The following is a 13975-nucleotide window of genomic DNA, read 5'->3' on the forward strand; positions in this document are numbered from 1 at the left end:
GCTGTGGGCAAAAAAGTTAAGGTGGTGTGCGTGTGTGTGTGCCGTGCCACCTTGACTTTTTTGACCACACCCTACAGACACCCCTGGATGCAACCGATTCCCATCCTACGGCTTAAGTGGCGGAAGATGCCAAGCGCCAGCGCAATGGCGGAGTCTCCACTCCCCGGGAAGACGGGGCCTTCTTTCCTTCCGGATCTCCGGCCTCTCCCCTCCCGGTTCATATGCCGAGCATTGCGTAAGGACGAAACGTTTTCAGCCGAACGCTTTCGGCCTATTCGCGGCCCAAAACACACTGCACAAATCTTTACAATGAGCCAAGCTAAAAGTAAAAGATATAATGAAAGCATAAACTTTTGTGCGGAACGTGCACAGAAAGAGGAAGGCCATTCAACTCACTCCCTTGTTCAACGCTCTCTCCATCTTGAAAATATTCCCCGGCTTCTTCAGTTTGGAGCTCCCGACAAAAGCAGGGCGGCGACCACATTCGACGTCTATCAGTCCCGGTCAGCTTTGCTTTGGAGTTTGCGTCCGGCAGCACCTGAGAAGCAGAGGCTCTTCTTGGCCCGGAATCCAGTGAGAACCAAAACGGATGAAATTGTTTGAGCTCGAAGACGAATTAATTAACCAGAGAATGAACTGTCAGATCGGAATGCTTGCGAACCAGAGGGTTGGCTTGGCTTAACTTTAACCCTGGTTTAAGTAAAAAATTGCAGCTGCAAAAGCGGAGGCAACTATCTTAACGTGGGACTCGGGAATGGCCCTAGCGACCAGGGGTGATACACCTGATGGGAGGTTGACTTTCAAAAAGCAAAGGCGACTCCTTGGAAGCAAGTTCAGAATAGCGCGATGACTCAGTCGGTCCCTTTGAATTGGAGGCCACTTGTTCTTAAATGGACTTCCCTAGTCAGAGTTGCGTTTCAATAATCCGCAGACGGCGAGCAAGGAAGCGAGCTTTTATGTCCCCTTAGGATAGGAGTCCCCAAACTTAGCAGCTTTAAGACTTGCGGACTTCAACTCCCAGAATTCTCTGGCTGGAGAATTCTGGAAGTTGAAGTCCGCAAGTCTTAAAGCTGCCAAGTTTGAAGTCCTCTGCCTTAGGAAGAAGCCCCGCTATACAACGAGGGACTTACGGGGGCCGTGTGAACTAGGATTGTTTGGGAATCGGATATTGTGGGAAGAGAGCTGCGGTAAGTGTCTGGTAGCCCCAAATTAGAAGGAGTCTGGAAAAAGCATTTCAGTTTCATTACAGAGGATAAACTGGGAATTGGAGAGGCCGGAAGAAAAGTAAACGCCAGAAAATGCTTTGTGAAATGCCCTCACGTGTAACTGAACTGCTACTGAGGAAGCCCCTCCCCCTGCATTTTCTTTCGCTTTCCCTCTTTTCAGTGCCCCACCACCACCTCCACCACCCGGGCATCCACTTCTTGGATTACGCGACGCACGCCCACCGTTCAGCACAGCAATTCCCCTCTTGGGCTCAGTGGACGCTCGCCCCCCCAACCCGAGGCCCTGTGCCATTTGTCAGTCTTGAACGTGCCCCAGGGCTCCTGGTGGCTGTTGCTGTTTTCTGCAACAGATTAGCACGGCTGAGCCTCTGGCAACCGTAAAGAAACAAAAGCGAATTGCCCACCGTGGGCTGTCAGGCTTCTGAATGGAAAATAACTTTACAACAACAATATAGTATGATTGACTTGCGGGGCAGCGCGATGTGCAATAAATTCACATGGTGCGGTAGGATTGTGTGTTTGTTAGTAGGATTCATTGGGTTAGGGATTTTTTTTCCTGTCTTTCACTGTGAGTTGGGGAGGTGCACGAAGGGAGGCTCAGCCAATCTGTACATATGTTGTACTCTGACAATAAAGGTTTGAATTGAATTTGAGAGGGAACCGCTTGTTTTCTTAGGAGGATCCCACGTGACCGGGGCTAAAGGGTCCCGGGACTTTGGCAAGCGCTGCCTGCTAAATGTCTTATCATTACCCACTAATGACCCCCCCATCGTCCCCCCTCCCTCTTTTCTTAATTGCCTGGGCCTCCGGGAAGTTTCTATAAAGTTCCCTTAAAGGTGGCGGGACTAGAAATTGCACACCGGGGGCGAAGGGCGCACCAGCAGCTGGAACACATCGGTAACGGTACAAATTCAGAGTTTTCGCCTTTTCACAGAACTGCCTCTTGGCAAACTGCGAGGGCACAAGAAACTGAGAGCGGACGGGGGTGGGGTGGGGGCGCAGGAGAAGCTTTGGAGTTGCAAACGACTTGTCTCGGAGCTGAAGGACCGGGCAGCCCTGTCCCTTCCCAGGATTTCGGGGGAACATGAACGTCCCCCTCTCTTGCCTGGCTCAGGTTCTGAAAGTCACTTTCGGCTGAGCAAGTCAGAATGAAAGTTCTCGGAAGTCCTTTTCGGCTGCGGTTCGCGCCACCCACGAACTTAAGCCAGCTTTGAATTTGCACCACCGCCTCTGCTCGACTGCAAGAGGAGCTTCCAGGGCCTCGTTTCACTTGCCCGCTATCCTTAACGTTTTGTTTAGCTCCGCTTCCAGAAAGAACAAAACGTAATTTTTTCCCACCCTTGCTTGGAAAATTGCTAAATGGGTCCAGCAATAGAAAGTTAAACGCGACGTCTACTTCTGTAATAACCTCTATCTTAGTCGGGATAATGAGATGTGTCTTTTTTATGGAAGGACCCAGTTCAATAGTATCAGTAATCAATAGTAATAGAAGGAAAAGAGGAGGGGAAAAATCATTGCAATCATTTGCTATGGATTAGTCTTTTTGTGGATAAACTTTGAATTCCTTTATTTTTAACGGACCGAGGCGATCGCTTGGCTTTGCTCACGGCCGCCAACCAGTTTCTTCCTTTTACCGCAGAGTAGTATAGCCGGACGCCAGGGAGGGGTTTTCGGCTACTCTTCGGATCGCCTGGATTTTTTGGGGGTGGGGTGGGGAGAGAGGCTGAAGCAACTCCAGGTCGGGCTGCCGGAGTGCTGCCTCGCCTCCCGGTTGCGCTTTTTTTGTTTTTCCTGCTGCTTGTGATCTTTAAAGTGTTACTAATTGCACCTCCTGGATCCGCGTCTTGGCAAAAGGCAGTGGCCAATCCGCGCCAGAAGAGCGCAGGGCCCCTTGAGAGAGAAGGGGGGGGGGCTCCCCCGAGCAGGGGTCGTGACGGTGCTGCTAGAACAGGCTGCCCACCCGGGATATAAAGAGTCGGGAGCCGCTCGGCCAGTTCCAGAGAGCCGATGCCCCAGCCTCTCCCTGCAGTCCAGCAGCGAGGATGGAAGAGGTGATGGATGGCTGTCCGTTTTCGCCCCCCTCGGGCGGCTTCTTCTACGGCAGCTCACCCTTCGTCCCTTCCCCCGAGGAGGAGGACGAGGAGGAGGAAGAAGAAGAGGATTTTGCCCAGAGGATGGTCCCCGCCTCCTTTCGAGACCCCTCAGCGGAGCCTCCCGGGGGCTCAGACGGCGAGGAACACGTCCGCGCCCCGACGGGCCACTCGCAGGCCGGCCCCTGCCTGCTCTGGGCTTGCAAAGCCTGCAAGAAGAAGGCGAGCCCGGGTGACCGGCGCAAGGCGGCCACTCTGCGGGAAAGGCGGCGGCTGAAGAAGGTCAACCAGGCTTTCGAGGCACTCAAGCGCTGCACCTCGGCCAACACCTGCCAGCGGCTGCCCAAAGTGGAGATCCTGCGCAACGCCATCAGCTACATCGAGAGCCTGCAGGAGCTGCTGCGGGAGCAGGTCCAGCAGTTTTACGGGCTGCCGGCGCCCGGCTGCTCCGAGCCCCCCAGTCCCAACTCCAGCTTCTCCGACGGCCTGGTAAGGAAGGTCTGCCTAGGAAGGAGAGCAGGGGACGGCGGCGGGCAGGCTCAGAAGGCTAAGCGGGGCGGAGTGGGATCCGAGGGAACCCCGGGCTGTTCGCCGCAGCCTCACCTGCTCCTGTTCGCTCTTTTTAAAGTAGTAATTGTTTTCCGTCCCATCCGGGGGCCCGTTCCCAATCGCGGAGTGGTTAGCGAAGCTTTCCCGGGATTGAGGCAGAATTTGACATTCTCAAAATGTCGAATGGTAGCTGCCTGGTAGGTTGATGCCGGAGCCCAGAGGCAGATTTTTCTGATTCTGGCAGCAATGCAGCTTGTTTGGGGGCTGCGAGGAGGAACAACCTTAGCGGATGGGGATGGCCCCTACAGGAGCTCCCATGGGAAGCCAGGTCCTTTTCTGGGTCCAGTGGAAATCGCTGATGCTGAGTTGCTTTTCTCTGGCTGTGCCACCACCTTTGCTCATTCCACGTGGGATGGAAAGCTTTAGTGAGTAGCATGTAACTTTGACTTAGGAAGGAGCACTTATAGTAAGTAGGAATAACATTGTGCTGTTTGTGTGGTAGGTGTGTAAGAGCACTGTGGTGGATCACAATTGTTTTATTTCTATAACTGTCTTAATGGGGATTTTAGGGGGAGGGAAAAAGTATTCTTGTATTTCCTTTTGACAATTCTTTGAAATGAATTGTTAGCTGCTGGTCCAAGTTCTGCAAATGGAAAATGGAGACAAATTTCCAGAGGAACCTGTTTGTTCTGTGGCTCAACATGTTCCCATTAATTGCCCCACTAAATGTCCCATGACATAATATCTCCTTATGCTGCATGTAATTATTGCGGTGTAAGATTATTCATTCAAAATTTATGGCACAGCAAATTGTTCTTTTCCTAGTCTGTTTGCTGGATACATGATTTAGGCAGCCTTCCTAGATTCAAAAAAAAAGGAAGAGAATGATTATGAGGTTAACCCCTTACAATTTTTTGAACAGATTGAGTTGTGTGCTTGTGTTATAAGTGCATCTTCTGAACAGGTATCTAACGCAGGTCTTCTCAAGCTCAGCGATTGTAGGATGTGTAGACTCCAACTCCAAAGCTGGCAGGGGAATTCTGGGAGTTGGAGGCCACACATCTTAAATTTCCTGACATTAAGAAATACTATATAGCAGTGATGGCAAACCTTTTACTCACCGAGTGCCAAACAAGTATGTGCTTTGCATGCTTTGCGCATGTGCGCACTATCCGCACTAACATGCGGCTCCTCCCCATGCACTGCTTGCACAACTGCACCATCTGCGCATATGCACAGCTTTTGCATGTGCAACCACATCATCTGCACATGCATGTGGCTTTTGCGCAGCTCCCCCATGAGCTGCACCTGCAATCTCACCATCTGTGCATGCAGCTTTCATGTGCGCAATGCACGCGCAAAAAGGCCATCTGTGCACGTGCACGCTGCATGCACAAACACACGCACATGCGCAGGAGAGCTCCAAAGACCAACTGGGTCCCCTGACTTGCACACGTGTACACCAGAGGCCTGAATACCAGCTGGGGTGCACACGCATGCACAGCTGCAGGTGAGTTGGGCAACAGCTCATGTGCCCAGAAAGATGGCTCTGCATGCCACCTTGGGCACATGTGCCATAGGGTCACCATAACAGCTATATACGGTAGTCTAGTCTAACTCATACTCCTGATGAAGAGCTGTAAGGTTGCAGTGTAAAAAAATTACGGTTGGGAGGCCAAGCTTTTATCCTTCACATTTCCTTGCGAGCAATCTTATCAAATGGCACACAACTTTAGGAAATTCTTGTACTAATTTCTCTGAGAGTAAACTACACTGCACCTCACTGCATACATCAATCTCCTGTAATTCTGCACTAGATTTCCATGTTTTCCCAGGGAAATTCACTGGATGGGGGTAGCTAAGTAATCCAGCCAGATCCATCAAGGATTAGATCTCTTGATTTAACATTTAGGGCCATTGACCATAAACTTGTTTAGTTAAATCTCAGAGGTGTTCTGATTCAGAGATGTGTAGGTAGTGATGATTCTAGGCATATTGAAGTTGCAACTGTCAGGCTGTGGTGGGATTTTCCTTGGTGGGATTTATTCAGATTGTCCATTGGTAGGATTGTGTTGTTTGCTAAAGTTATAGATCCCTGAAGGCAAGAGCTTGACCCTGAGTCTGTTAAAGTGTTTGCTTTGAAGTTCATGACATCACCAGGTTTCCCTGCTTGAGCTTGAGTGAAACACCAGTTGTGTTTCAGTTTAAGTGCTAAGAAGCTGCCTGCTTCAGTTCTTAAAGTGCCTCTGATGGGCCTTGCTCTTAACTGTTTCAAAAGCCTTATTCAGAAAACTTATTAGGCCAGGTTGAAGCATGTGAAAAATGCAGAGAGCACAAACAAGCCATAATAAAGTTTACTTGGTGTTCAACCATGAACACCTCATCTGAAGGCAGTTCCCTCATTCCTTTGTAACACCACTTTGGAAAGTGCCACTTTCACATCTTAAATGTTTACACGTGTATATGACCTTTGAGCAGTCCTAATAACGATAACATTTCTTCACATGCGTTATTTTTGTGGGTAACTCAGCTACTTTTGCTTAGCGTGGATGTTTTATTATACAGTTGTATGCATGTGTTGATATATGTTTACATTATTATTTTTCAGAAAATGCAGAAATGGTCTTAATATGATTATTATAATTCCAACATTAGATTTAGGCCCTGCCCAAAATCAAGATGATTCTGGCTATATAATTTAATTTAAAACAAAACAGCAATGCTATATAGAAAATACATGATACAAAATAATGCATATAAAATCAGATAGTCCGAACTATCATCTATCTGTATCTAACTATTATCATCTATTTATCATCTATCAACTATCCATCATTTGCTCCCTCCCTAGCGAAATGCAATGCATGCAACAGTCTAAAGAGTGAAAAGACTAGGCTTGTCCCAACTTTGATGGACAAAATGCACATGTAAAAAACAAGAAATGGTCTCTATGCCATGTTGTTTTCAGTTTTCTCAGGGGATGCCAAGTATTGACGTGCTTGCATTTAGTAAAAAGCCATTTTTTCCTGCTATGCTCCTTTCCTTGCTCCAACTCCTGCCAGCCTAACAGTTCAAAAGCATGCAAATGTGAGTAGATAAATGGGTACCACAGTGTAGATAAGCTTGGTTAGTTAGCTTATTACACAAAGGAGTTTTCTTGGCATGGCTAGGGTAGCTAAATCTTGGGAAGTGGCCACATAAATAGATGGGCTCAGATTCCACTCAGTACAGTTCCTAGCATGTACTATCTGAAATGTAATTATGCAATTGTAACAATGCTAATTACTACTATTAGTAGTAATTCTCAAGAGGTCCGAGCTCCAGACCCAATTCAGCATTAACAACTCCACTTGTGTGGTTGATAACTGGGTTTATTAAGCCGGATTCAGGCACACAAATAAGTTCCAAAAAGCAATAAGCACGTAATAGATGCAATCAGAAGTAAAGTCAACGCTGGGAGCATCCGTCCCCAGCGCGGTTATGTAGGCGAGCCATGCCCTCCATTGGTGCAGGCCTTGCCCAGAAAGCAGCTGTATCTCAGATCGGCCATTTGGATCCCTGCCCGGCTGCTCCGCGAGGCCTCACAGCTGATCATCAGGTCAACACCTTCACTTTCTCTAACAGCTGATCGTTGGGCATTCCAGTTGCCTCGCACTGCCCCGCCTCCCCACTATGCAGCTGATTGGCACTCCAACGGCAGTTATTTGGCACGCCACTGCAATAGCCTGCTTCATAAATCCCCCTACACCAGGAGCTTCCCCCCCACCCCCGTAAGGCAAACCCTGAGGGAAAACTGGGGCCTGACAGGTGGCTCCCCTCTCACGAGGACTGCACCTGGAAGATAATAAGCAAACGTAGTGAGGATACATAGCAAAAGAGTACTACACCTGACTTCCCATATCTCCCCCCCCCATTTGTGGGGATGTTCTAACTGCAAAAACCAGCTGTCTGAAATGATCGCCTCAATTTTTAAATGACAAACCTTGTTCATGTTCATCTACATGAAGCCGCTGGGTGAGGTCATTAGTGGCTTCGGGGTGAGTTACCATCTGTACGCTGATGATACACAGCTGTACTTTTCCACCCCGGACCACCCCAACGAAGCTGTCGAAATGCTGTCCTGGTGTCTGGAAGCCATACGGGTCTGGATGGGGAGAAACAGACTCAAGCTCAATCCCTCCAAGACGGAGTGGCTGTGGATGCCGGCACCCCGGTACAGCCAGCTGCAGCCACAGCTGGCTGTTGGGGGTGAGTTATTGGCCCCAATGGAAAGGGTGCGCAACTTGGGTGTCCTCTTGGATGGGCGGCTGTCGTTTGACGATCATTTGGCGGCCGTCTCCAGGAGGGCCTTTCACCAAGTATACTTGGTTCGCCAGTTGCGCCCTTTCCTTGACCGGGATGCCTTATGCACGGTCACTCATGCTCTTGTCACTTCCCGTTTGGATTATTGCAATGCTCTCTACATGGGGCTGCCCTTGAAGTGCACCCGGAGGCTGCAGCAAGTCCAGAACGCAGCTGCGCGGGTAATAGTGGGAGCAACTCGTTGCTCCCATGTAACACCGATCCTGCACAGTCTGCACTGACTTCCTGTGGTCTTTCAGGTGTGCTTTAAGATTTTGGTTACCACCTTTAAAGTGCTCCATGGCTTAGGGCCCGGGTACTTACGGGACCGCCTGCTGTTACCTTATGTCTCCCACCGACCCGTACGCTCACTCAGAGAGGGCCTTCTCAGGGTGCCGTCCGCCAAACAATGTCGGCTGGCGGCCCCCAGGGGTAGGGCCTTCTCTGTCGGACCTCCTACGCTTTGGAACGAACTTCCCTCTGGTTTATGTCAAGTGCCTGATCTTCGGACTTTTCGCTGTGAGCTGAAAACGCACCTATTTATTCAAGTGGGACTGGCTTAAAAGTTTTACTAAATTTTTAATTGGGGTTATTTATAAATTTTAGGGTTTTTAAATTGTTTTAAATTTTAGCCATTCTTGTAATATGCTTGGTTTTAGTTTTGTTTTAATGTTTATATTGTGAGTTTTTTTACTATTTGGCTGTACACCGCCCTGAGTCCTTCAGGAGAAGGGCGGTATAAAAATCTAATAAAATAAATAAATAAATAAATTATGTGTAAAATAATTAAAAACAGAGTCTGTGAACTTGGTGGCACAGTGGTTAGAGTGCAGTGTTGCAGGCTACTTCTGCTGACTGACTGTTGGCTGTCTGCAATTTGGCAGTTCAAATCTCACCAGGCTCAAGTTTGACTCAGCCTTCCATCCTTCTGAGGTGGGTAAAATGAGGACCCAGTTTATTGGGGGCAATATGCTGACTCTGTAAACTGCTTAGAGTGGGGCTGTAAAGCACTATGAAGTGGTATATAAGTCTAGGTGCTATTGCTTTGAGCCACACTACATGAAACAACTGCACAACCAGAAGGCATCCTCTATGAGACTTCAATGGACTACATTCAACCCTGTACTTAGATGCATCCGGATATTCCTGATATCTCTCCAAATTCATTGTTCTTTCTAGATATTCTGGCAAGTGAAATCTACAGTAATTGAGAGTGCCTTTAATGTATAGAAAGTCCCAGCCTCATGACTTCTTGTCTATTTCAGACTGAATGCAGCAGTCCCCTGTGGTCCAGAAGGAACAGCACTTATAGCAAGAGTTACTGCTCTGATCTCCAAAATGGTAAGGCTCACAGATCTTCACTCTCCAAGGTGCATTAAGAGCATAAAAACAGAGATACTCAACTGGATACAATAATCTAGTAGCTGCTCTGGTAATATCTGGCAGCACATGGTAGACTTTGAAAAGAGAAATTCAGTTACCTTAGATTCGAATATCTGTTAGCTTTCTCTTTAAAAGTGTACCGAGTGGAATGCATAAATAATATACAATATTTTATGCAACTATTTTATGTAATTTCTAGGATCAAGTCCCATAAACAAAAATGGAAACAACTGCATATGCTTAGGTGGGAGAAGAAATAATTAAAAGACAGAATGATAGCAGTTTTCAAATATATGAAATGTTGACACATTCGGGTTAGGTTTTTCTTCCTAAAACGTATTTTACAGAATCCCTAATCAGTTGCTGACCCTTCTGAGTAATTGTTCCTAGAACTGTAATATGCAACTTTGGAGGATGTTGGAAGATCTGCTCCAGAAGATAAGCCTGACCAATGGCTTCACATAAGAAACAACATTATTTCCTAAACATTAGTCAAATTTGCTCCAATAATCATTGGGTGTTGTAATGTCACCTCAATCATCAGAGTAATTCTAGGCAGTTGAATTGAAATGATTGGAAAGGACATGTTTCCATGCATTAGCAAAAGTTGACAAATAGCTTGAAGGAGAGAAATAATGGATTCTCCCAGTGGTGAAATCCAAATTATTTTACTATCGGTTCTATGGGCATGGCTTGGTGGGTGTGGTATGGCTTGGTGGGCATGGCAGGGGAAGGATACTGCAAAATCTCCATTCGCACCCCACTCCAGGGGATACTGCAAAATCCCCATTCCTACCCCACTCCAGGGGAAGGATATTGCAAAATCTCCATTCCCTCCCCACTTTGGGGCCAGCCAGAGGTGGTATTTGCCAGTTCTCTGAACTATTCAAAAAATGTCTGCTACCGGTTCTCTAGAACCTGTCAGAACCTGCTGGATTTCACCCCTGGATTTTCCTTTATTAATGGAGATGGCAGACTTGAAGGAACATGTGTGACATCTGCAGTGGCTGGCTTAGACCAACTCAGGAAGTAGCATCAAATTTTGATTCTATATCTCTTTCCACTAAGTGCTATTTTGTCTTTCCCTCCCAGCCTACCCCTCAGAAGCAGCAAGCACCACCCTCTCCAGTCTGGACTGCTTATCCAGCATAGTGGATAGAATCTCTTCTTCGGATCAGGAGGGGTTCTCCCCCCAGGACGCTGCTCCCCTTTCTCCTACCAGTATTGCCAGCCCTGAATCCCAGCCAGCCTCTCCTCAGGCGCCTCATTCCAACCTCATCTATCATGTCCTTTGAACTGCCTGAGATTTGACACCAGCTGGGCCAATGATTGGGTGCTTCTGAGAATTCCCAACATCAACAAGGAGATGCCCTATTGAAATATGAAGCTCTTGGAACTCTGGTGGACCGAAAATATGCATACAAAAAAAAAAGTCACTTTATTTTGTCCTAGCTTCCCTTTTAAAAAGCAAATGACATATTAAATCAAAATACTTCATAATGCTATGTACTATAATCATATGCTGGCCTTTAAATTGTATGACATCACTGTCTTGATTATTGTAAAGAATAGAAGCCAAATGTGTGGATGTAGATCCATGTTTTGAATTGCTATAAGAAAACATGGGATTAAATTATATTTCATAAAAGTACTTTTAATAAAAAAAATACATTAGCTACATGATCTCTTGTTTTTATCTATAATATTATAATATGATAGTATCTAAAAATAATAACCTAGGATCAACTCTACAACTAGCTAGGACAAAGCAGCGTAGCTCAAAAGGCAGGTGTTTGGCTTAGGCCACTGTATATTGTGATCTCTGTTTATTTTAATGTTTATTTTACCACTAGGGGGAGACATTTATATTTTCTTAGCTAAACCTTGATTCAGGTTTCCAATTGCTACTTCTGCTTTAGACCTACAGTATTGACAAAGACCTGTGGAATGCAATAACATCTTATCATGTTTCTGTTACTCTCTTTTTCTCCTTCAGCCAGGCGCTCTCAGCCAGTATTAAGCATTGAGGTGCGTTGGTGAGCCTCTGTCATTTTCCATTTAGGAAATCAAAGGGGAAGGCAGTAAAGTTCTGGTTTTATTTTTATAGTTACGCTTTTGATAAGAATGATAAAAAGCTTCACTGACTTATTTGTATGTGGATTTCTATTCAAGGTATGTAAAGCGATCCTTAGCATAGGATTTGAATGATAAGTAGTTCTTTTAATATGATATTTCCATTCTTTAAATTCAAAAGACTCGTAGCCTAATGTTTGAAAACACTTTTGATCTCTATGCAGCTCCAATGTCTGGAGTTGTCTTTCATGTTTTGTGATGGATAGCTGTTCCTCAGAGGCCAACTGAGCTAGCCTGTGCCAAAAAACTGGGTGTTATACATACAAACACACATAAACTATGTAGTACTTAGTTGTTCTAAGTCAGGGGTCAGCAACCTGCTGGTCTGGAGCCGCATGTGGCTCTTTCACCCCTCTGCTGTGGCTCCCTGTCACTCAAATTATGTGTCACAACCACCAACGTGCGACATCCGCCAGCATGCAATTTATTGAGCTTTTCAACCCCGGGTAGGCCAACCTTGGATAAATCCAAGAAAAGAGAAAGTTTCAGAAGAAAACAGAACATTTAATTGAACTACATATGCTAGTTTTGTGGCTGCTCAAGAAATAGGCAGGCACGGGAAGGGTTTTGTGGCTCCCGGTGTTTTCTTTTCTGTGGGAAACGGGTCCAAATGGCTCTTTGAGTGTTTAAGGTTGCAGACCCCTGTTCTAAGTTATATTGAGCTGTTGATCCTATGTAACACAATAATAATGTTAACTGGGTAATATTTTAATTAAATCTAGTGTTTGATAGAAGAAAAAGTAGTTCACATTTCAGCCTGATACATCTGTAAATCTAGGATTTCCACACTCAAATCCCCTTATTTTGCAGCTGGCTCACTCAGTAGTGAATTTAAGGCATTACTTGACAGTGTGGATTCTTTACTGCAGACAAAAATGAAGTCAACCAAAACTGAACATCTGCTTATAGTATAATACATGTGAGTGTGTGTGTGAGAAAGAGAGAGAGAGGGAGAGAGGGAGAGAGAGGGAGAGAATTACAGATATCAAATTTTGATCTTTTCCATCCTACCTTTGTGGAATAACAGATATTTGACTTTCTTTTCAAGATCATGGAAGGCAGCTGGGATTTGTTAATATAACAGTTTTCATTAGATTAAAACAATAACAACTAGAAAAAAATAGGTATGTTCTCAAAACATTCATTATGTAGACCCTTGGCAACTTGTCTTTTGTAAGCAATGATAGAAAATCTAGATAACTTCTCTTAGTCAACAAATTTTTTGCAGGATTTAATCAGAAGAACTTATTCTAGCTAGAATTTCTCAAAGTTGGCATCTTTAAGAAGTGTGGATCAACTTTCAGGATAGCCGGCTGGGGAATTCTGGAGATTGAAGTTCACATATCCGAAAGTTGCCAAGTTTGAGAAACACTGCCCTAGTTTCTAATGTGTCCACTGTAGTTTTATTTTACCTACTATGCTGCAATTGCAGATATATTAATGGATTTATGAGCTAGTTCTCAACATAATTTATTATCCCTTTCTTAATTTTCTTCCTACCACTCAGTTAACCCGGATTATAAAACAATATATATTCTCCTTCAATCACCTCACCATATAGCATTCAATTATTTAAAAGGACATTCCCAATTGGTTCAGATTTCTTGAGTTTATCCTTATCAATTGTTTGAAATACAGTACACATAGAAAAGGCCAAGTTTATCATCCCAGAATGCAGAATGTGGAATTTGAGATGTGGAATTAAAGGAAGGCAGGCATGAAACTGAAATGAGACAAAAAACTTGCTAATATTAAGAGCAGTTTGATGTACAAAGGATCAGAGCTGTCAAACTCGCAGTCCGCCCATACCCAATTTAGTGAAGGGGAAAAAAGTCTCGATACATCACATGACACTGCTGTGACAATGCGAGTTTGATACCCCTGGATTAGAGAGAAGACAGGCTCTCTCTATTTCAGACTGCACAGCTATCGTATTGTTTTAATTTGGATTGCTGCTCTAAGTAGGACATAATGATCCAGATAATCTCTTCTGGTGTTATGATTCTAAGGCAGTGGCATGTTGAAACTGCCACCAAGTCTGTGGAAGGGCCTGTTTAATAAAAAAATGGATGCAAATGATTAAGCATTGCAAGAAAGATATAGAAGCTTGGGATTCATCTATGCTAACCTTGAACAATCAGAAAAATTGTGAGCAGAACTCCAGCTGGATTCATTCAAAACCTGACATGCAGTTTTGGCAATGCAGGAATTTTTTCATATTTTTTTTTATAAAAAAGCATTTAACATTTGACA

At 45.4% G+C, this 13975-nt stretch overlaps 1 protein-coding gene across 1 annotated transcript; it reads left to right on the plus strand.

Moving 5' to 3' along the window:
• Positions 1-2841: 2841 nt before the first annotated feature.
• Positions 2842-11263, plus strand: MYF5 (myogenic factor 5). Its single transcript, XM_058190969.1, has 3 exons — positions 2842-3805; positions 9472-9547; positions 10682-11263. Exons 1-3 carry the CDS (start codon positions 3269-3271, stop codon positions 10882-10884), a joined length of 816 nt encoding a protein of 271 aa, XP_058046952.1. The 5' UTR covers positions 2842-3268; the 3' UTR covers positions 10885-11263.
• The last annotated feature ends 2712 nt before the right edge of the window (positions 11264-13975 follow it).

Source organism: Ahaetulla prasina, chromosome 7 (genome assembly GCF_028640845.1).
Source record: "Ahaetulla prasina isolate Xishuangbanna chromosome 7, ASM2864084v1, whole genome shotgun sequence".
NCBI classification, from domain to species: domain Eukaryota; kingdom Metazoa; phylum Chordata; class Lepidosauria; order Squamata; family Colubridae; genus Ahaetulla; species Ahaetulla prasina.